Source organism: Rhinolophus ferrumequinum, chromosome 5, assembly GCF_004115265.2.
Source record: "Rhinolophus ferrumequinum isolate MPI-CBG mRhiFer1 chromosome 5, mRhiFer1_v1.p, whole genome shotgun sequence".
Lineage (NCBI taxonomy): Eukaryota > Metazoa > Chordata > Mammalia > Chiroptera > Rhinolophidae > Rhinolophus > Rhinolophus ferrumequinum.
This window is the reverse complement of record NC_046288.1, coordinates 39,948,569-39,970,597: the sequence shown is the minus strand read 5'-3', so window position 1 is coordinate 39,970,597 and position 22,029 is coordinate 39,948,569. Positions and strand designations below refer to the sequence as shown.

The 22,029-nt window shown below is 35.6% G+C and overlaps 1 protein-coding gene and 1 pseudogene across 4 annotated transcripts in view; both read right to left on the bottom strand.

Annotated features, from left to right (window-relative positions):
* ARHGAP24 (Rho GTPase activating protein 24) overlaps positions 1-22,029 on the bottom strand; it is a 701,125-nt gene that overhangs the window by 360,253 nt on the left and 318,843 nt on the right. For all 4 annotated transcript variants that reach the window (XM_033105937.1, XM_033105936.1, XM_033105935.1 and 1 more), the window contains exon 2: positions 6,960-7,156. In XM_033105937.1, coding sequence (XP_032961828.1) covers positions 6,960-7,136 — 177 coding nt within the window. In that variant the 5' untranslated portion in view covers positions 7,137-7,156. The remainder of the gene's footprint in view (positions 1-6,959; positions 7,157-22,029) is intronic.
* Positions 17,071-17,170, bottom strand: LOC117022702 (uncharacterized; annotated as a pseudogene).

Below are 22,029 nucleotides of genomic sequence, written 5' to 3'. Positions count from 1 at the left end.
TGAGGATAAAAATCCAAGTTTCAAGGTTGCTAGTATTATTTTCAACACATAATTGAGGTTTTGGATTCTTCTGGTTCATATATATTAACAGAGAACATCAATTGCCTTAGAGATTTCTAGATTTCATTAACTCACCAGTTTCATTAAATACATAAAATTAGAGCTTACTCTTAAATCAGTAATCAATTCTTGCACACTTAGAGGTCAGCCCTCAGGTTATAATTCACTCAGAATCACTTTGTTCTCTAAGTTAAGAAAATCCATTGTGATCTAATAGTGTCATCTTCATCATGTCCTCCTAAAAACTCTCCCCACACAATTGGATCAATATCTGTTGTAGAAAGTTTAGACTAGATTAATTGGGTTGGTGCCTGTTCGGATTTCAGTCATTTTACCAGGAGTCTCAGACTGGCTTCTAAAAATCAATGCTTTCCAGTGTCAAATTCAGTACCAAGGATATGTCAGAGACTTTATCTAGTATGGCCATTCACTAGTCTGAGACTCAGAGATTATTTAAGTAATAATATACTTTGTGATAGAAGGTTCCAAAAGGACACTAAAAATTTATCACTGAGTTCATTTAACAAAATCTACACAACTGTCATATTTTTAGGATAACTATAATCATTGTACTTCATCTCTGACTCAGCTAATTCCCTCATATTACAATATCTATAATTAAGGCCACAATCATTTGTTATGATTATTAATAAAGAATGGCCAAACAGATATTGTCACAAAGTCAGTTTAAATCTGTTTTAAAACCTTTTTAAACAGCTATCCAAAAGTCCTAGGGGTGTATAGGGTAGATGGGAAATCTTTTTTAAAATAAATTTTTGTGTATAGTATGACTTTTAACTTGTTTTCCATATGTATATAGGACTTTATTTTAGAGATAAAAAAATTACCTAAAAGCTGGAAAAATATAGTAGTATATTGTTTTACAGTAGTGGCCAATGAGTCAGTGAAATTATGGATATATTAATGCATGTTCAAAATTGACTACATATATCACTCTTCTGTATTTATGTTTTTCAGGAACAACAAAAATCTGCTTTATTTTTAAAATCTTTTTTTAATAAAATGTATATCTACATAAGTGCAAATAAACACTGTAGAAAATGGTTTCTGGACAGATCTTTGGCCTAGATAAACTAAAGTTTTTTCCATTTTTAAAATTGTAGGATACTAAAAATGTTAGTTTTATATATTTTAAATATAAAATAGTTACATTTTGAAATAGACTTTTAACATATTGCTAGAGGAACTTGGATAAAGGCTTGAAAGTCTTGTTTAAAAATCAGGTATTCTCTCCAGACAGAGGAGAACCTACAAGCACTTTGGCCTTTTGCTCAAAAAGAAAATACAAGAAGAGTAGCAATGAGACATTCTAAGTCCTCAAACTCTTGCAGATTGTGGAATATTTGGAAAGGGGCAATTTGAATAAGAACATGAAACACCAGTTCTTATGAACCAGTATTAGGTTCATAATTAAGTATATAATGCACTAAATCAAGTACATTAGGTTCTAGTAAAGATAAAAGTTGATGGTACAAATGGAAGAAATATCATCATTAACATACGAGTAGGTGGTTTTTTTTTTTTAAATTAAAGTTTATTGGGGTGACAATTGTTAGTAAAGTTACATAGATTTCAGATGTAAAATTCTGTAATATATCATCTATATATCATATCGTGTGTTTATCACCCAGAGTCAGTTCTCCTTCCATCACCATGTATTGGATCCCCTTTACCCTCATCTACCACTCCCATCCCCCCTTACCCTCTGGTAACCACGAAACTATTGTCTGTGTCTATGAGTTTTTGTTTCTTCATTTGTTTGTCTTGTTCTTTTGTTGTTTTCAGTTTTATATACCACATATCAGTGAAATCATACAGTTCTCGACTTTTTCTGTCTGACTTTTCTTGTTCAGCATAATAATCTCAAGATCCATCCATGTTGTTGCAAATGGTACTATTTCATCTTTTCTTATGGCAGATTAGTATTGCAACAAGTAGGTTTTCAACATATTAGGTGTTATGGACTAAGTTGTGCTTTCCCCACCCCAAATTCATGTGTTGAAGCCCTAACATCCCATGTGACTGTGTTGGAGATAGGGACATGAAGGAGGTAATTACATTTAAAAGAATTCATAACAGTGAGGCTAATCTGTTAGGATTTGTGTTCATACAAGAGGGAGAGATACTAGAGTGCTCTCACTCTCCTGCACACAAAGGAGAGGCCCTGTGAAGACACAGAGGGAAGACTGCTGTCTGCAACCAAGGAAGACAGGCTTCACTAGAAACCAACCCTGGAAGCACCTTGAATATGGACTTCCCTTCTCCAGAACTATGAGAAAATAAATTTCTGTTATTTAAGTCCCCCAGTCTATGGCATTTTCTTATGGCAGCCATGCAGACTGATACAACGGGAAACAGCTGCTATTATTCCTTTCAAACAAATTAGTACAGTTTTGCAGCTTGAGTAGCACAGGTATTCTGAAAATAACTTCACACTGCCTACCAGAGAATCCATTATTTTTGTGCAACATACACATCACTTTATGTTGTGACCTCACCTATCTCTCTAACCCCATTTCTTATCATTTCACCATACTCACAAAATGGAGCTATCTATCGATGTTTATTTTACAACTCCATGTTTTTCCTCTGCTCTGAATTCCTTTCCCCAATGTACATAGTAGGACAATTAAGTTTGCGAACCCATCCTAGAAAAAGTGCTACATACCTCACTGCTGAATATCACTAGGGTCACCCTCGAAGTACTCCCCTTGGGAAGCTATGCACCAATGCCAGTACCTAGTCAACCCTTGAAAGCAATTTTGGAACTCTTTTTCTGGAACAGCCATCAGAGCTCTGGTCATATTACCCTTGATGTCCTGAATCTCATCAAAATGTCTTCCTTTCAATATTTCCTTTATTTGTGGGTAAAGAAAGATGTCATTGGGGGCCAGCTCAGGTGAGTAGGGAGGGTGTTCTCAATACAATTATTTGTTTACTGGCTAAAAAACTCTCTCATGGTGCCATGTGAGCTGGTGCATTGTCATGATGCAAGAGCCATGAATTGCTGGCGACAAGTCATCTAACTTTTTCATGCAGCATTTTCAGCACTTCCAAATAGTAAACTTGGTTAATTGTTTGTCCAGTTGGTACAAATTCATAATGAATAATCCCTCTGATATCAAAAAAGGTTAGCAACATCATTGCAGTAAGTTCACAAACTTAATTGTCAGACCTCGTAAATACCTGGAAAATGTTCACCAAGTAAGAGTCACCTCTCGCTTTGTGCAGCCTGCCTCAACCCCTTTAGACAGAGTCATCACTCACTCCTTGGCACTAATTATATCTGTGTTTTCAGAGCATTCAGCATTTACAGGCAGCTTGTCCCTATTATAATTTTGCTGATGTTTCCCCCAATAGATGGGCAGTTTTTAATAACAAGGATAATGATGGAATTGGTTCTCTTTATTGAGTTGAGGGGTAATTCAATGAAAGTTTTACTGAAATAAATAGAGAAACTTTCTAGGGCAGGAGGGACACAAATTTCAAGAATTTTAATATACTCATTTTAGAAATGCCATCCAAGAGAGACGAAAACAAACACAGATTGACCTTATTGAATATTTTCAGCTGGTTAGGAGTGCTTAAAAGAGTGAATTTTTTCATTTCATTAGTGACATTTCCTCCCATATTATTGAACAGGCCCTTATCAAAATATATGAAGGCATTCTTATACTTGGATGTGGCGATACTGAAAATAAACAACCAAGAAGTACTTCTGACTAAAAACAAACCTAAAGAACAGTTGAAAACATGTGAGCAAGCAAAGGGCTAAACTGAAGGAACATAAGGAAGTCTAATTTCTAGTTCCTCATCTGCCATTCATTAACACTCCTTGGCCAATACACACATATATACACACAAACACATATACGCACGCACGCACACACACACACACACACACACACACACACATACTATCTATAAAATGAGGGCTGTTATGACAACTACATTTTTCCAGTTTAAACATTTTTCAAGATGTTCAATAGTTTTTCATTGAGGTGATCAATTCTTTAAAAATTTTTCTGTAATATATCACTATAAGATTTATTTATTGTGATTTAAACTTCATTGATTTAAATACAGAGTTTTGGTTTTGATATATGAAGCTGAGAATAGTCGATACTGCTCACCATGCCTGGTCATGGCTCCGCCTGCCCTGCTTGGCTATAGACTTTCACTGCCTCACTCAGTAACTCATTCAAAAATACGCATTAGCACTTACAATGTGCCAAGAACTTACTCACTTAAAGGATCTACTTTAAAGTAAGGAATTAGTCCAATCATAGGCAAAGATATGGTCCTTTAAAATTACCAAGTGCCCTCTGATACAGAAATTGCTGGTTTTTAATACGATTCTATTTGCATGTGTTTAAACATTACTATAAAAGATTAAAATTTTAAAGTAAAGTGTTAAAATTCCTGGTGCTTGTACTGCCTTGAAAGATAGGAAGGAAGGAAGGAAGGAAGGAAGGAAGGAAGGAAGGAAGGAAGGAAGGAAGGAAGGAAGGAAGGAAGGAAGGAAGGAAAGAAAAAAGAAAGAAAATAATTCAAAGTTATTTATCCCAAATTTTGATTGATTTATTAATAGCAAAGCTTTAACAAATAGTATATAGAAAGAAAAACTGAAAATCTTTTCTGGGGGGACGATGGTAGTTTTACTTTGTGTTATATAAGGATTAGTACTTTCTTGTCTATTATGTTAATTTCAATTATGTAAGTCTACAAATACTAATAACACTAATATCAAAATATAATGTGCATTAAAAATATTATGAATTAATTTTCATTTAAAGGCAGATTGTCATTTGAGTTAATCAAGTTTTTGCATTTTCTTATTTATATTTCCAATTTGGTATCAAAATAACTACATTGCACTGAATACTATTCGTGGTTATGTAGATCTGAGAAATCACACAGAGAAAGATAGCCAATGAAGTATGATCATATTCTCTTTGAACAATTTAGGGCAGAGTTCCTCAAACAGGGGCTCATGTACATATTATCTGACATCTTCAAATTCTCAAAGTTTAGAAACACTGAGTTCAGGCTTGATCTATTGTATCCTATCTTCATTACTACAAGATACACTGAGTTGACCAAGGAGAAGGTTTATTTGGTCTGCTTTCAATTCTCCACTCATTCAGCTCCTGCATCCTCTGTTTTCTCCTCTATGTATTCCCTTGTTCAAGTCTTGGATAAGACTTAATTAATCATTTAATTCATACCCATTCTAGTTAATAACCCAGTCCACCAAACCATGCCAGAATAAGGGTCCACAGGGTAAAACACTGAATATTACTCACACTTGTCCCATTTTATTCAATGGATCCCCATGTTCTATGAGTATGTTTTGTCACATTAACTCAATGCCTTTCTCTGAGTTTGGTAAAAGTGGTTTTATATTGAAGATAATACTTTAATGTATTACATAGTATAAAACAAGGTGCAATGAGTAAAGAACCCTAGAGTAAGAGATGAGGAACAAAAGACTACTGCTTTGCATCTGATCTCTACAGATCTAGGTCCGGTGCCTCATATCTTTAAGCCACAATTTCTTCATCTGTAATGATAATACCCATATTCTCCCCTGGTTTGCTATGATGAATGCAGTAACAGGTACAGAAATGCACTATAAATGTCATGATACCAGTATGGGAAATTCTTATTAATGTAGTTGTGAGCTCTTTGGCTGAGCCATAGGAACTTGGACTGACTTAGAGGCAATACATGGCACCACTGTCTAACTTTGGGTAATCTACATTACACATATACCTTGGTCTCTTCATGCATAAATGGGGATAATCCTACTTCAGGATAATTTTTAAAATTTCATAAAACAATATAAATAATTCTAAGTCTGATGCCTAGGCCTGGTAGTAGTAACTTCAAAAAATGACTGAAGTTTATAGTATATACTTTCATTACTATTTTTATTTAATCCAGTTAGGTGAATAAAAACTCTGTGAAAGTATAATGTCTGAGGAATTTAAAATACTAAGGCAGAGCCCTGATCCCAATTCTTAATTAAGATTTTGAACTTTAACACAAGGGAAATGGCCCCAAGAACATACCGTTAGGGATATTTATTTAAACTAATCTAAAATGTTTCTGCTCTTATTTACATATCTTATATGTGTAGACGAAGGAAAAACTCAGACATGATGCCTTAATTTGCATCTCCCTTCATCAATCCATAAGCGATGATTACAGCTAAGAAAGCTTGTTGTAGCTACAGAGAGAGATGGAGATTTTTCTTCTCTCTCATTCCAGCCTAGAGATTTGTGGCTCAGAAAATGATTAAGTAAATAAGCAAATAAAAGACCGCTTAGGAACCACAAAGAAATATAGAAACTCTTCCCAGGGGAGTATTCTATGTGTGCTGGTTGGATGTATCAGTGTTGTTCGCTTTAGCTTCACATCCTTATTTCATGTGAGTTAAGGTAGCGGTAAGCACCCCAGAGAATTAATACTGCAAGTGTCCCAGGAATTACTGGAAGTTGCATTTGCAGTCTTCCTTCAGATCCGTGCTTTCAACTTATTTCTGCGAAAAGGAATGATGCTTGGCTACAATATATATCTTCTAGTGGACGCCCATTAAGATTTTCTCATAAAGTAAGTTTGCCTGAGGGACTCAGACATTCTATTCCAGCTTAGCAAGAATCAAAATTAATGTCAGACACATAGTATTTGCCTCTTGGCCGCAATTAGCAAGTTCATCATCTTGAACCAGGTAAACAATGAGAAAAAGTGTGAAAGATGCCGGTGAACTGAAGGAAATTGGAAGATTGGATTGGCATCAGTTTCCATCAGTTTCAAGCAAACCGTTTTACTTCTTCAACTGCTTAAACCACAGTGCTTTTTATTTTGTCACTTACCAAGGGCTTGGTTTCATCCTCATCTTTGAAATAATAGAGCTGATCTCCCTTAAGCACAAACCAGCGGGTATGCCAAGTCTTGACAAAGCCTCCTTGCTTCCTCAGCCACCCACACTTCATGGCATTATTCCGCCCTCCTTGGTGGGTATTCTCCGTGGAGTCATTGTTCTCCTCCATTATCAGGCTGATGGATTTTCCTATTTAGCAAACAAACAAACAAAAAGAAAAGAATAAGGTGCTCTGATAAATCAATTCCTTCTTAAATCACCCTGTCCTTTAAAAAATACAGGAGGCATGAAAATGTATTATCAACTCACTTGCCAAATTTCTAGAAGCAAACCACAGACCTGAAAACAGCATAACTGGAGGAAACGTGGAGAGAGTTTGTGGTGTCTTCTTCCTTAAATGAGCTAGCCAGCTGGGTGATAATATCCTTTTTTTACTAAGTAGAACTAAAGAATGGGAAAGTTCTGGGGGTAATGTGTTAAGAAGCAATTTTTTAAAAAACTAAAACAACCAACAAAAACATAATTCTCATGATAATAGGCCTCTGTGTCTGGTGTACACTGATTGGGGCCAGCTTGTGCAGGCCTGTGATTATCTGAGCAAACACTAGCCTGACACATGTTAAAGTTTAAAGGGACTATTTTAAAAACCTCAATGGAAGACATTTGTTTTACATATGTGAAACTTTCTCAAGATGGATCTGGTCCTCCACATCCTTCCCCCCAAAATGTATCCCCTTGAGAGTTTCTTTGACTGGTCAGGAATTAGTGCAGCTGAAAAAGTTTAGGAAAAAACAAAACAAAACAGAAAAACCCTGCTTAGTCAGATGAGTTTCTTTCTAACATCAGGAGTAAGTGGTGTGCTCCAGTCAATTACATGATGAAGAGCATTTCAAGGTTATGTGTGAAGGAGTATAAGACCGCACACACTATACATAACAAAAAAATGAATTTATCATGGAGAAAAATTAATCAACAGGTGAGAAGCTAAACTGCCACAGTAAGAACGAGGGAGGTAGCTTTCTGAAAGAGCCAAGGACAATCGGTTAAGAATTAAAGACATTTGCCTGTCCCAAAGGCTTCCTGCAAATTCTTGCTAATGTTTATTTCTAAGCACGTTTTCAGGAAGTAAAAAGTGCACTCTTACTCTTCTGTCTTTGATGCGGATATAAGGATACAGATTAAGCAATAAAACATGGAATTTTCCTGTTCTGGCATATCCATGCACAAAGCTGTGTTTTTCTGCTTGATTCCAGAAAATAAGCTGTCTTTCTGTCTAGTTCTTATTTCCAACATTAATTTTTCAATTGAGTTGTATGTACACAACCCTAGTTATAAACTCCATGAACTTTCCATTGTCAGTCGTTAGTTACTGAATTAAGGTTCTTCTATGAAGAAAACCTCTAAAGGGTCAAACCCCTAACGGGTCAAACCTCCCATTGATGGGCTTTGTGTTTCTTTGAATTTAGCCCTGCCATTCCAGTTGCAGCGATGACGCAGAACTTGGGCACGAATTACTTCAAATCTTGATCATCTCAACCATCGTTTCAGTAGCGTTGCCCCTCCCATTGGCATGCATTCCAATCTATCTCCGTCTCAGCTTTTTTTTTTTTAAAAAATTAAAGTTTATTGGGGTGCCAACTGTTAGCAAAGTTACGTAGGTTACAGGTATACAACACTGTAATACATCATCCACATATCACACTGTGTGCTCACCACCCAGAGTCAGTTCTCTTTCCATCACCATGTATTTGATCCCTTTTACCCTTATCTATCTCCGCTTTTATCTCCATCTCTTTCAAATACTTTTAAGCTTCAAATAGACCACTTGACCACCATCTATCTCATTCAATATCCACTCTTTCCTTTCTTATACTGAAACATCCTTCTAATTAACAGACCCACATCTCTACAACCCACCTTGAGACATTGCTCCATAAGGCACACCCATGACAGCGACACCTTCCTGCACACCTTCTCCCACAGTGCGCATGCATGTGTGTGTGCAGACTGGATCATGCCCAGTGCTTCAAGTTTGTTATGCCCTTGGGCAGGAACTTTCATCTCTTTTCTTTCACATTACTTGACCTAGTATAATGAGCCAAGTAAACCTCACTCTAAATGAACAAGTGCTGCAACATAATTTAGATAATAAGTATGCTTATTTAGACCACTCTCAATAATCTTTCTCGTTTTCCTGGTGTTTAAATTGTTGAAATCTACACAAGTTCCTATTTCATCATTACCTACTTACTCTTTGACCAAATACCTTAACTTATAAAGTTGAATAAGACCTTAAAACAAACATTAAAGCACGCGCGCGCGCGCACACACACACACACACACACACACACAGACTGCGCAACAAATTCTTCCTTTTGGGCCCTTCTTTTATTTTTTTCTTTCCTCTTATATTCATGCTTATATTCATTCATTAAGTTTGAGAAATCCCCTCTAAAATTCTTCAAGGTAATTAGCAACCTACCATCAATAATCTAAAAAACACAAGTGCCCAATTTCACTTTCATCTAACAATAATGCCTTACTAAAAAAATGTGTGCACATTAGAACATGGTTTATGATTCTTCTTGCATATGTTGTTTACAAGTCTGGTGAAACCAATGACAGCATCGCCCATTGAACTCTTGGTATCGTGCCTATATTTTGATGACTTCAGAATGCATCAGCAAGTGTTTTATTAGTACTAATTGTAACAATTCATTAAAACAGAAATGAAAACAGATTGCATCATATTCCTATGGGAAAATAATACCAAACTATTGCTGGATGAGCAAAATTAAGTTTTACTAAAATAACCACGATATTTATAGAGGAGTCTTGATATTTCTGCATAAATTACATGGCTCAAATTCTACCCTTCATCCTTAATAAAATCAAGATTCTAGACTGGATCATTTCAAACTATGGTCTCTTCCACCACTCTGAAATCTACCATCTCTGTAATTCCACAAGCGTAAAGACATCAGATATCCTCAGCACTTCATACCATGTCTGGCATATGGTGAAGCACAATCAATGTTTGATGAATTAATAAAAGTTGCAATAAGTTAGGTGTTAGATACCTAAAAGTGAATATGATCTCACCATGAAACTTGACCCTGCCCCAAACCTGATCTTAATAAATGGCACCATGACATACCCACTTAAAAAAAAGGGATCATCTTTGATGCCTGACTCATCCTCACCCTGAATATCAAATCCATCGGTAAATTCAGAAATATTTTCAAATCTATGCAGTTGGCTCCATCTCCATTGCCATTCTATGATCAAGCCACCATTATCTTTTACTAGATGATTCTAATAGCCTTCCAACTGGTCTCACTGCTTCCACTTTTAACCACCAACACAAAGACACAGGTACCTCCTCACACGTATTCATTCTCCACAAAGCAGCCAAAGTGAGTATTTAAAAATTTTAATCAAATAACAATTCTCTATCCTTAAGTTTTTGATTGTCCTTAGATAGATGATTGGATAAAGAAGATGTTGTATATATATACACAATGAAATACTATCTGCCATAAGAAAAGATGAAATAGTACCATTTGCGTCAACCTGGATAGATCTTGAGATTATTATGCTAAGCAAAATAATTCAGACAGAAAAAGTAAAGAAGCATATGATTTCACTGATATGTGGGATATAAAACTGAAAGCAAAAATGGAATAAGACAAATAAAGAAACAGTTTAATGGTTACCAGAGGGTAAGGGGGGTGGGGTGGGAGAAGAGTGTAAATGGGGTCAAATATACGGTGATGGAAGGAGAACTGACTGGGTGGTGAACACACAATGTGTGTTGAAACCTATGTAATTTTACTAACCATTGTCACCCCAATAAATATTAATTAAAAAGAAAAAAAATGTTTTTGATTGGCTCCCATTGTACTTATTTTAAAACCTAGAGTCCTACCATGGCCTATATGTCCGGGATCATCTGGCACCTATTTTACTGACCTAACCTAATCTCATGCTACCTTCTCCTCATTCCTCCACTCCAACACACACACACACACACACACACACACACACACACACACACACAAAAGCTCTGATGCAAGCTACCACCCCAGCTTACTTTCAGTTCTGAAAACACTCAAGTCCTTTATGCCTTGAGTCGTGCTACTTGCTGATTTCTGCCTAGGCTGCTTTGCTTCCTGCTCTTTGCATAGTTGATCCCTTGTCATTCTTTAAGTCTCAGCCTAAAATCTACCTCCTCCAACAAGCTTTTACTAATCACCCAAGAGTTACTTCCCTTCCCTATCACTAAACTCTGACCTATGTCTTCCTGATAGTTCTCTAAATTGCTATTTCTTCAGCTGTTTATAGCCAATCCCCCTGCAGGAGATCATAAGCTTCAGGAGGTCAAAGACTTACTTTTCTTCACTGCAGTTAACCCAATGCCATTAAAAGTATTCGGTAAACAATGTTGAACCAATGAATGAAGCTATGTAACAACAATAGAATTCATACAAAGAGTATTTTGGAGAGTTTTAAAATTGCGTTTAATGCCTTAAAGAAGACTTTATACTTTAAGAACTTGATTTTTTTTCTTTTGACATAGGAGAACTCAATTATCATGAAAATTGTTCTTAAAAATAATGTCAAAATCATCAAACTTAAATGAAAACTGTCCTTCACAAAGAAATATAACGTTGAAAACTTACACATTTTAGCTTTGGCAGGAAATACATGTAATCAACTGTGGTTAATCATGAAGAAAAGTATAATTTATTCATTCAATTTCTCAGAGAATGGTTTAACTGAATCTCCACTGGGAAAGTCCTTTCACTGTGGTCAGGCCATGGCAACTGGATACTAAGTGAGATTACAAAATAGAACTATCATCTAAGATATTTAACACATCAACATAACAATGACAACACAGCAATAACATAAATAAATTGCTACTCTAAACTAACAAAAACAGAACTGAAAAGTTAACTTGTGTCTTCATATCAATCTTAGGAAAAAACTACAATGATGACTACTCTACCATACCAGGGCTTAGAAAGTTCCCATCATTCGATGAGTTTATAGCTTTGAATTATTTTCCAGGTGTAGAAACTGATTTGTACCTCTACATGCACGGTTCTTCTTTGTATCCAGATGGCCTAGGAACACAACAGTATTGCATGGTGTAATCTGAGATAAAATTCATGCTCCTAACAGAATTTTCTGAAAACCAAACAGCCACACACATAGGTATTTATATTTGTGACTTAGACAGAGAATACATAAACATGCATATAATCAAAGATGTATATAAATAGAACGCCATATGCCACAGAGTTGCAGTATGTTTGAATTTACCTACACAACTATGTTCAGCAAACATAAGAGACTGACAAAGAAGGAGGGAGCCAGGCAGAAAAGAGAAACAACAGAGAAAGAAAACAAAAGTGTGAGCAATTCTACCATAATGCCTCCATTACATTCAGTGCACACATGCTCCCACACAAGTGGGGGGGTTGCATTCTGACAATCATGCCAGTTCCTTCAGCCTCTGTTAGGGTAAATATCTCGCTGTGCAAATGTGATCCCAGAGGTTCAGTTCACATGATTTCACACACATGGCCCCTCAACACAAATTACTCCAGTTGTTCAGTAAAAGGACAGTGATCTGCTCTATTGTAGGGAAGAAAATAAAGCTGGCAGATTTGGTAAAATACTGTAATTTGTGAGAGATTTATGTGACTTTCAAGAGTAATTTAGTTCACATCCAATTGTCACCTTTTGTGTGGACATTAAAACCTAATGCCTTTGTAAAATGAATGTGATTGCACTATACATGATAATCAATATTTATCTGAGTACTAACATTTCTTATTTAAAAAAAACACAAAACTTTGTTTTGTAGCTGTTGCTGGTTTGTGAAGCAGTAGTACATTTTATTGAATTGTATATCTAAATGCTAGTATATAGCCTTTCCATGGGTAATGGTTCACAATACAAAAATATACAGAGAGAATGACACAGGATGTGTGCATGTGGGCATGCACATGTTTGTGTATACATGTGTGCATACATGTGTGTACACATGCATGCATGTGTGTATGATGGGAGTGGGTATACATATATTGTGTGTGTGTATTCTCTCACACACACAGGAAGAAAATTCTTAAAGGCAAAATATTTGTTGAGGCTTTTTTTCTCATTTTTTAAATACTGAGTTCCACGCCACTAGAAGACATGTAAGTATATTCCTGCAGATCTGACATTCTTTGACGAAGCAGAGAACATGACAGAGCTTTGCCATACCATGTTCATTGAACAACCTGATCATGGTATGTTACAGCAAATCTATAAAGTTACAGATTTATTTTTAGTATTTCCCAGAATATTTCTTCAATAACTACAATTGTTTACCTGATTTAGAACTTAGTATTTGAAATATTTAAATAATTTCAGGCTAGATCTCTTTTTTTCTCTCTCTGTCCCGCCCCCTCTCCTGACTAGGCACAAAGGTCACATGAGCACATAGTGAAAGGTGGTCATCTGAAAGCCAGGAAGAGAGCTCATCAGAATCCAACCATGCTGGCAATTGATCTCAGATTTCTAGCCTCCAGAACTGGGAAAAATATTAATGTCTGTTGTTTAAGCCACCCAGCCTATGGTATTTTTTTATAGCAGCCAGAGCAGACTAAGACAATGTACATTTACAAAAAATATATAAAAAAAATTAAAGAATTAAATCTCAGTTGCTTGTTCTAAAGTAACTAATTAAAAAAAGCTGTTGAGTGAAAAACAGTTCACTTTCTTTCCCTTTATTCTCCACCACAGGACTTCTGCACTTGAAGAATGAATCAAACGATGGTGCCTACAAGGGAATCAGCACTCTAGGTCTAATATTGCAGAGGATCTAGTGGAGATTGTTTTAGCTGCAAGATAAATTCTAGGATCCTAAATCCGACTTTAGGAAGCAATCTAATTTCTTAAGTACCTTGAAAGGACCTTGGGTTTTCACACATGGTTGTTCTCACTGGACTTGATGGTTAAATTCTATGCATCCATCAGCTCCTCTACAAAAGCTTCCCTGGTGCCTATGTCATCCCCAGTCTGGACATTGCCCTTCCATGAGCACCTGTATCACTCTGGACATAACCTTTATCACACATGGGCCATGTGCTTAGCACTTTACAGTCTTCCACACCATAACACATTTAGAGGAAGGGCTCTCTGGAACCCCCGCCAACTAACATGTAATGAATATTCAAAGGTGTGTTAAATAAATATAAATGAATAAAGGAATGAATGAATGTGCCAATGCATCCATCAATCTTTGGGGACTTGAGACACCCCACCCCCCAGAGTACACTGTAAAAAACCTAAAAATTGCTGTTATTAGACATTAATGAAAGGACTTCAGGCCAAATTCTCCCGTCTAAATCTAATTCTTTAAGCTTTTAGCAGTTTAAAGCTAAGCTGAACTTCAGAAACTACAGAGTAAAGAAAACTCATATGTCTCACTGCTGATGCTACCTTTATTCATAACTGAGTTAAAAATAAAGAAACATTTCTTCTTAAAACTGAAGAGTTTAAGTGTGAAGAAAACATGGGAACTTAATAAAGTACCACAGTTATGAACACAAAGTTTAAAATAGTCACCAGAAAAGCACACCTGGGGGAACTTTAACAGTAATAATTTTATATATGTGTAGTTATTTTCCTGAGGAAGCACTAAATATCCGGTTGCTTGATTTGTGTGAAATTAAATTGTTCAAAATATCAGAAAACAGACAGTAATAGAAAATTATGTATATACTGGGATGAATCAGGAATGTCAATCTACATTTCATTATTTTAAGTTTCAATATTTTCAAATTCATTTGGTTAAGAAGAGAAATCAAAATGACTTAACGGGATGAATCGTTTTTCAAAAACTTCTTTTATGTATTTATTTTGTTTTTGTTGCATGTTTAATGTCTCATTCTTTGTAGACAGCTTCTTCTTCTTCTTCTTTAGGAGGTTTTAATTCAATAAGGAGAAAGTATTTTAATATATACTTAGATATGTTCCCACCACCACATCACTATTTGAGGGATGAGTAAAAAAAGAGAACCACTAAAATTCCCCATGCTGATAACCTGAGTAAAAACAAAAATCAAATCAAAACAAATATTCTACCATTGATGGAATTAAAAGACAAAAGACAGATACATGGCAATTCCACTGCTGCTCTCTAAGCCCATCTTAGATGTTATTAATTAATCACAGTTCTCTTTTCTGCAGAACCTAGATACACACCCAGATGCCTTCTCAATGCATCACTCTAGAGAGTGGCAACCAATCAATCAGGTATGAAAAGGAGAGGGAGACTCTTTGTTACTTTGATTCTATAAACACACCAAGAATTGAAAGTATTCACTTATTCTTTTCTTTAGAATCCGCAAATAAGTGAGATCGTATGGTACTTATCTTTCTCTGTCTGACTTATTTCACTTAACATAATGTTCTCTAGGTCCATCCATGTTGTTGCAAATGGTAAGAATAAGTGAATGAACTAATCAGAAACAGTTTTGGAGACAAAGAGGAAAAACTGAGGGTTGCTAGATGGGCGGGAGGGGTGGGGGGTAGGGTGGAGGGTGAGGGGATTGGAGGGCAGTCGGTGACCACAGGATGGCCACGGGTTTGAAAATTAATCTGGGGAACGTAATTTGGTGGTTACCAGAGGGTAAGGGGGTTGGGGGGTGGGGGATGAGGGTGAGGGGGATCAAATGTATGGTGATGGAAGGGGAGCTGACTCTGGGTGAACACACAGTGTGATTTATGGATGAAGTGATACAGAATTGCACACCTGAAATCTATGTAATTTTACTAACAATTGTCACCCCAATAAATTAAAAAATAAAATTAAAAAAAAAAGAAATAATGAGGGATTCTGGGTTAATCTCCCCCCCCCATTCCAGGATATCTGCATAAAGCAAACAAGCCCCTCCCTTTAGAAAAGAAGAGAATGGAGATGAGATCTTTTTGAACCTGTGCTAGTCGTCTGGTCTCAGCCCAGGGTAGTCATGCAATTGCATATCCTTCGCATTACTCTAGTATAACTATGTGTGGTATGTATTTTTAATGAAGGAATTTAAAATGATCATTATTGCTGTAAAAAAAAAAAAGAATTGAAAGTATTCCTCTAAAATAAAATAGTAATTCAGAAGCTCCCTGAGAAAGAATGCCATTCAAAATGGGAAAAGAAGAGACAGTCAACTTTTTTTCTTGTTTTGAGGTAAAATTGACATAACATTAGATAAGTTTCAGTTGTACAACATAATGATTCTATATTTGTATGCAGAGTCATTCACCACTTAATAATGGTGCTACTTTCTGAGAAATGCATAATTGGGCGATTTCCCCATTGAGCAAACCTCATAGAGTACACTTACCCAAACCTAGATGGTCTAGTCTACCACACACCTAAGCTATACGGCACAGCCTACTGCTCCCAGGCTACAAGCCTGTACAGTGTGCCACTGTACAAAACAACACAAAATTAAATCAAGCACAAGAGAAGATGATGCAATCAAGAGATGTGGTGAACACAAAAATGTATGAAGCTGTTGCCAGTGTAACTCAACATACAGTTTTATGGCCAATTTTTATAGGTAGAAAGAGTATACTCTAAAGTAACAATAAAAAGTATAGTATAGTAAATACATAAACCAATAATGTAGTTGTTTATTATCAAGTATTATGCTCTGTACATAATTGTATGTGCCATCCTTTTATACACGTGGCATCGCGGGTTTGTTTACACCAGCATCACCACAAACAGGTGAGCAATGCCTGGTACTCAGATGTTAAGATGCTTATGACATCACGAAGCGATAGGAATTTTTCAGCTCTATTATAATGCTATAGAAGTACCATCCATTGTATATTCGATTTGTCCTTGACCAAAATGTTATGTGGCGCAGGAATCTATTGCAAAATGATCATTGTAAGTCGAGTTAACATCCGTAATCATATACAGTTATATTTTTTTCCCATGGTAATTATCAAGAGCTACTTTCCTTGCTACTTTCAAATATGAATACAATAATATTATTAACTATAGTCAACATGCTATACATTAACTTAATACATTACATAAAAATATGGAAAACTTCATGACTTTGCTTGTCCTCCCTGTGCAGGCGCCATGCTGATCTTTGTATCATTCCAATTTTAGTATATGTGCTGCTGAAGCAACCACAAAAGTCAACTTTTGGTGGAAAGAACTAAGAGCTTGCTGAGAGTTCTAGGTTGGCAACTATCATTGCATTGTCTGGCCACAAAGAACAAAGAAGTCAGATCTGAAGCAGGACAAAGGAAATCGGAGTTGGACGTCCCTTATTTTATATTAATTAATCTAATCTATGATTGGACCCTTAAAAATAGGATCAGAAATGTGATTTTTTTAAACCTTTCAATTTTTAAGCTTTTGTATGTCTGTCCCCTGCCTCACTCATAGTTCATTAGTAAAACTTTGTTTTGAAAAACTGTCTCAAGGAACAAAGAAAAGAGGTTTTCCACATCTACCTTGTTTCCCCAAAAATAAGACCTAGCTGGACCATCAGCTCTAATGCGTCTTTTGGAGCAAAAATTAATATAAGACCCGGTATTATATTATATTATATTATATTATATTATATTATATTATATTATATTATATTATATTATATTTTATTATAAGACCGGACCCGGTATTTATTATATTATATTATATTATATTATATTATATTATATTATATTATATTATATTATATTATATTTTATTATAAGACCGGGTCTTATATTAATTTTTGCTCCAAAAGACGCATTAGAGCTGATGGTCCAGCTAGGTCTTATTTTCAGGGAAACACGGTACATCTGAAAAGTAATGGGATTATAATACCCAAAGGATGGGCAGCAATGGCAGCGATGAAGAAGAGCTTTGGTACACAGTGGGAACTGTGGGCAGGGCAAAGCTGAAGCAAGTGGAATGCTGAGAAACACAGGCTCAGGTGAGGAGAACCTTCTCAGCTCGGTCATCCCCTCACCATAGGGAAATAACCTCTTACTTAAAGACTGTTTTCATCTCTGTCCCCTCGTGGTCACATTTTTAAACTCAGATAAAAGCTTATCTGAAATATTACTTTTAATGTCAGAGTCCTTAGTGAGTCCAACCCAGGAAAATCAGATATGTTGTTGAGTACAAAATCATGTTAAGGCTCTCTATGGGGCCAGCTTTCTATTCTACCACACTACAAAGAAAATACTTTACAAGTAGGTAAATTTACAAGTAGGTAGACAAAAGATAATCGTTTGTCTACCATGAATTCTCAGGTTTTTCCCCTTCAAATGCAAGCCTTAAGGTAATTAATGATTTTCAATAAGGAGCTCTTCTTCTTGTCAATTAATCCTGTGGGTTGAGTATCATCAGCTTTGTTTTATAAGCTCTGAGAAATTACTAGGCACTCTAAGTATATAAATCTTGTCCTAATCACTGAACTACAGTGGTTTATTATATGGAGGTACTGACAAAACAGTCTTTTCATTAGAATTTGAGGGAAGTGAGATGTCAACGTGAAAAAAATCTGACTGCTATTCCACTTTATTCAGCATCATTCACATTATGATGAATTTTGATGTGTTCAACTTTGATCTTTGATGAAGTACCATTATTCTCATATAATTTGAACACATTTTAATTCTTCAGAATATCTAATTAATTCACACTTTGGTTTTAGATAAACCGAATAGAAAGCTAGCTTTATTGCACCTAAATATATTTAATTAGCAGTTCAGTGAAAGATAAATAAATCCTATACATAAACTGCCATTTTTAAAAATAGAAAGCTTGGTAGGGCACATGTTTTGTGGAATGTGCAGAATCCTATCTTTGGGGAACCCTCTCTCCCTCATGCTATGTTGTTTCAGTTGGTTGCATTATCCCACTGCCAGAGGGTGGGCCTCCACCTGATTACACATAGGTCCTGAGCTCCATAGGAACAGCGACTGGCCCAGGGAGTGGGCTTGTGATGGAAATACAGAAAGACGAGCATCTGAGGCTGACCACATTCCTCTCCCCTGACCCACAGAGGAAAGCTGCCTGCAATATGAAGCTGTGCACAGACAAGTAGATGTGAGAGAAGAATGGAGACAGCTTTAAATATCCATCCTCGTTCTAGTTTCTGAAATCCTGGCCTTGTGTACCTTCCTTTGATCCTATGAGATGTCTTATTCTTCCCAGCAAAGTGAACAAATAAATTCCTATTTGCTCAGTCTAGTTTGAGTTAGTTGCTACCCTAAAGAGTCTTTATTAATACCAAGGAAAAACAATAAAAAATATTTCTGTAAAAATTTTCTTTAAAATAATAAAAATCTAGGTTTACAGCACATAGAGCTTCCCCTACTTTGCATCACACACAAAAAATAATTCAAAGTGAATATTACACTGAAATTTGAAAACTAAAACTTCTAGAAGAAAACATAGGAGAACAAATTCTTAATCAGGTGAAGAAAGTGATTTTTTTTAGAAAGGCTACAGAAAATAATAACCATAAAAATTTATAATTTAGACTTTATGAACAGTGAAAACTTCTGCTTATCAAAAGACATCATTAAAAAATGAATAGGCAAGACAGACAGTATCAGAAAATAGTTGCAAAACATATGTCTGCCAAAAGACTTACACCCATAATATACAAAGGATTCCTACAACTCAATAATAAAAAGACAAAAAATTCCAACTTAGAATACGGAAAAAAATTAAATAAACACTTCACAAAAAAAAAAAGATATACAAATGTCCAATAATCTCATGAAAAAGTCCCAGTATCATTAGACATCAGAGAAATGTATATTAAGATCCAAAGAGAACCCATAGCATAAACATTTGAATGGTTATAATTAAAAACAGGTGGATAACACCCAATGTTGGTGAGAATATGGAGCAACCGGAATTTTCATACACTGCTGGTGAAAGCATAAATGGTGCAACCATTTTAATAAAAGGTTTGGCCATATCTTGTAAAATTGAATATACCCCTCCCTACCTATGACTTAGCAATTCCAATTATAGATGTATAAACAAGAGAAATGGAGTACATATGTTCACAAAAATATTTGTACAAAAATGTTCATAGCAGTCTTATTCATATTAACCGCAACTAGAAATAACCCAAATGATGACCATCAACAAGTAAGTAGATATACAAACTCTCGCACAACTATACAGTGAAATATTCCTTAGTCAATAACAATAGCAAGAACCAAACTCTACATATACATAAAAACATGAATGAATTCCATAGTTATTATAATAAGTAAAAGACGCCAGTTATAAGAATATACACTTCATGATTCCATTCATATGAAGTTCTAGAATAGGCCAAACAAGTCTATGGTTACAGAAATCAGAAAAATGGCTCCTCTTGAGGGAATGGATACTGAGAAGGAAGATACAAAGGAGTCTTTCTAAGATGATGGAAAAGCCTTATATCTTGATAGGGCATGAGTCACATGGGTGTAGACATTTGTCTAAATTTATGAACTGTACACAAGAATTGTGCACCGATTATGTTGCTCTCACAACTTATATTCTCCCACCCCATCAAAAAAGAAAAATATTGAATTCTGTTTAGTAGGTTTGCTTTTTACCATTTAGTGATATGGGTTAACAATTCTGAAATCACCTTCTGTGTATTCCAAGTTGAGCAAATAAATATACATGTTGAATATAATGGGAAGCCAGGTTTCTCACTGTTGGAAAAGGAAGTTACAAATATGGAAATGGGAAGACGAGAACGTATCTTGTGGTTTGAGATTAAAATTAGAGATATCAGCATAAATTTATGGGTTTTATTTAATAAAATTGTATTCAAAGCATACAACGTGATCTTCGGTATACGGATACACAGTGAAATGATGACTACCGCCAAGCTAATTAATATATTATCTCCTCACGTAGGTACCTTGTTTTGTGTGTAATGAGAGCACCTGAAATCTACGCTCTTAGCAAACTTTCAGTATTCCATAAAGTATTAACCAGAGTCAGCATCTGTACATTAGATATATAGATGTATTCATCCTTCATAACTGCAACTTTGTACCTTTTGACTAACATCTCATGTTTTTAAATAGATAGATACACAGACATATATTTACTAATGCTGTTAACTGAGGGCCTAGAAGTAATGACACACCAGTAGCAATGTAGTGTCCACATGTTGACTTGTGAATGCCATACACTTTGAAATAGAAGCATGACTACTTGGGTAAAAGATTGATCCCAGGGCGTGGTCAGGAAAAGTATAAGATAATCCCAGAATAATGTGTGCCAGAAAGTCATGAAAAGCTCGAGAATGATGTGGAAATATCAAAAGGATATAGAAGCTCGTTTGAAGTGATTTGCACTGGCTAAATATGGGACAATTTGAGAATCTGAATAAATAATGACAGTATAGGTCATACCCATTGAATAAAACATGAGAAGAATACATGAGTTCTATTGATATAATAAATAAACAACAACAAAAACCAGGCAATTAAATGGAAGACATGAGAAAGCTCTTCCTTTCAGTGGAATGTCAACTAATAAATATATGAAAGCAATAATGGAGTTAAAAATTATCAATGGATGCAAAAACTAATGGTAGAAGTTTGGATGAAAAAAGATTTTTACATAATCTCAAAGTATTTCCCCACATATTAACACATTTAAAATAGAGTAAAATAATAACATTACTGTGGAAAAACCTGGCAGATCCAACGTGATCCAAGTTTACATCAACGTCAGAATAAACTACCATTATGTGCCTCCTGATGTGATGTTCTGAGGATACATTATCTCTCATTTCTGTGGTAGTCCTGCCAAAAATGCATAACCTGAATCCAATCACGGCGAAACATTTCACAAACTCAAACTGAGGGATGTTCTGCAAAATGACTGCTCTGCATTCTTCAAAAACCTCACAGTCAAAAGAGACAAAGAAAGGTAAAGGACTGCTCCAAATGAAAGTACATTAGACATGGCAATTAAATACAACGCTTAACCCTGGTTTGGATTCTGAGCCAGGAAAAAAAAA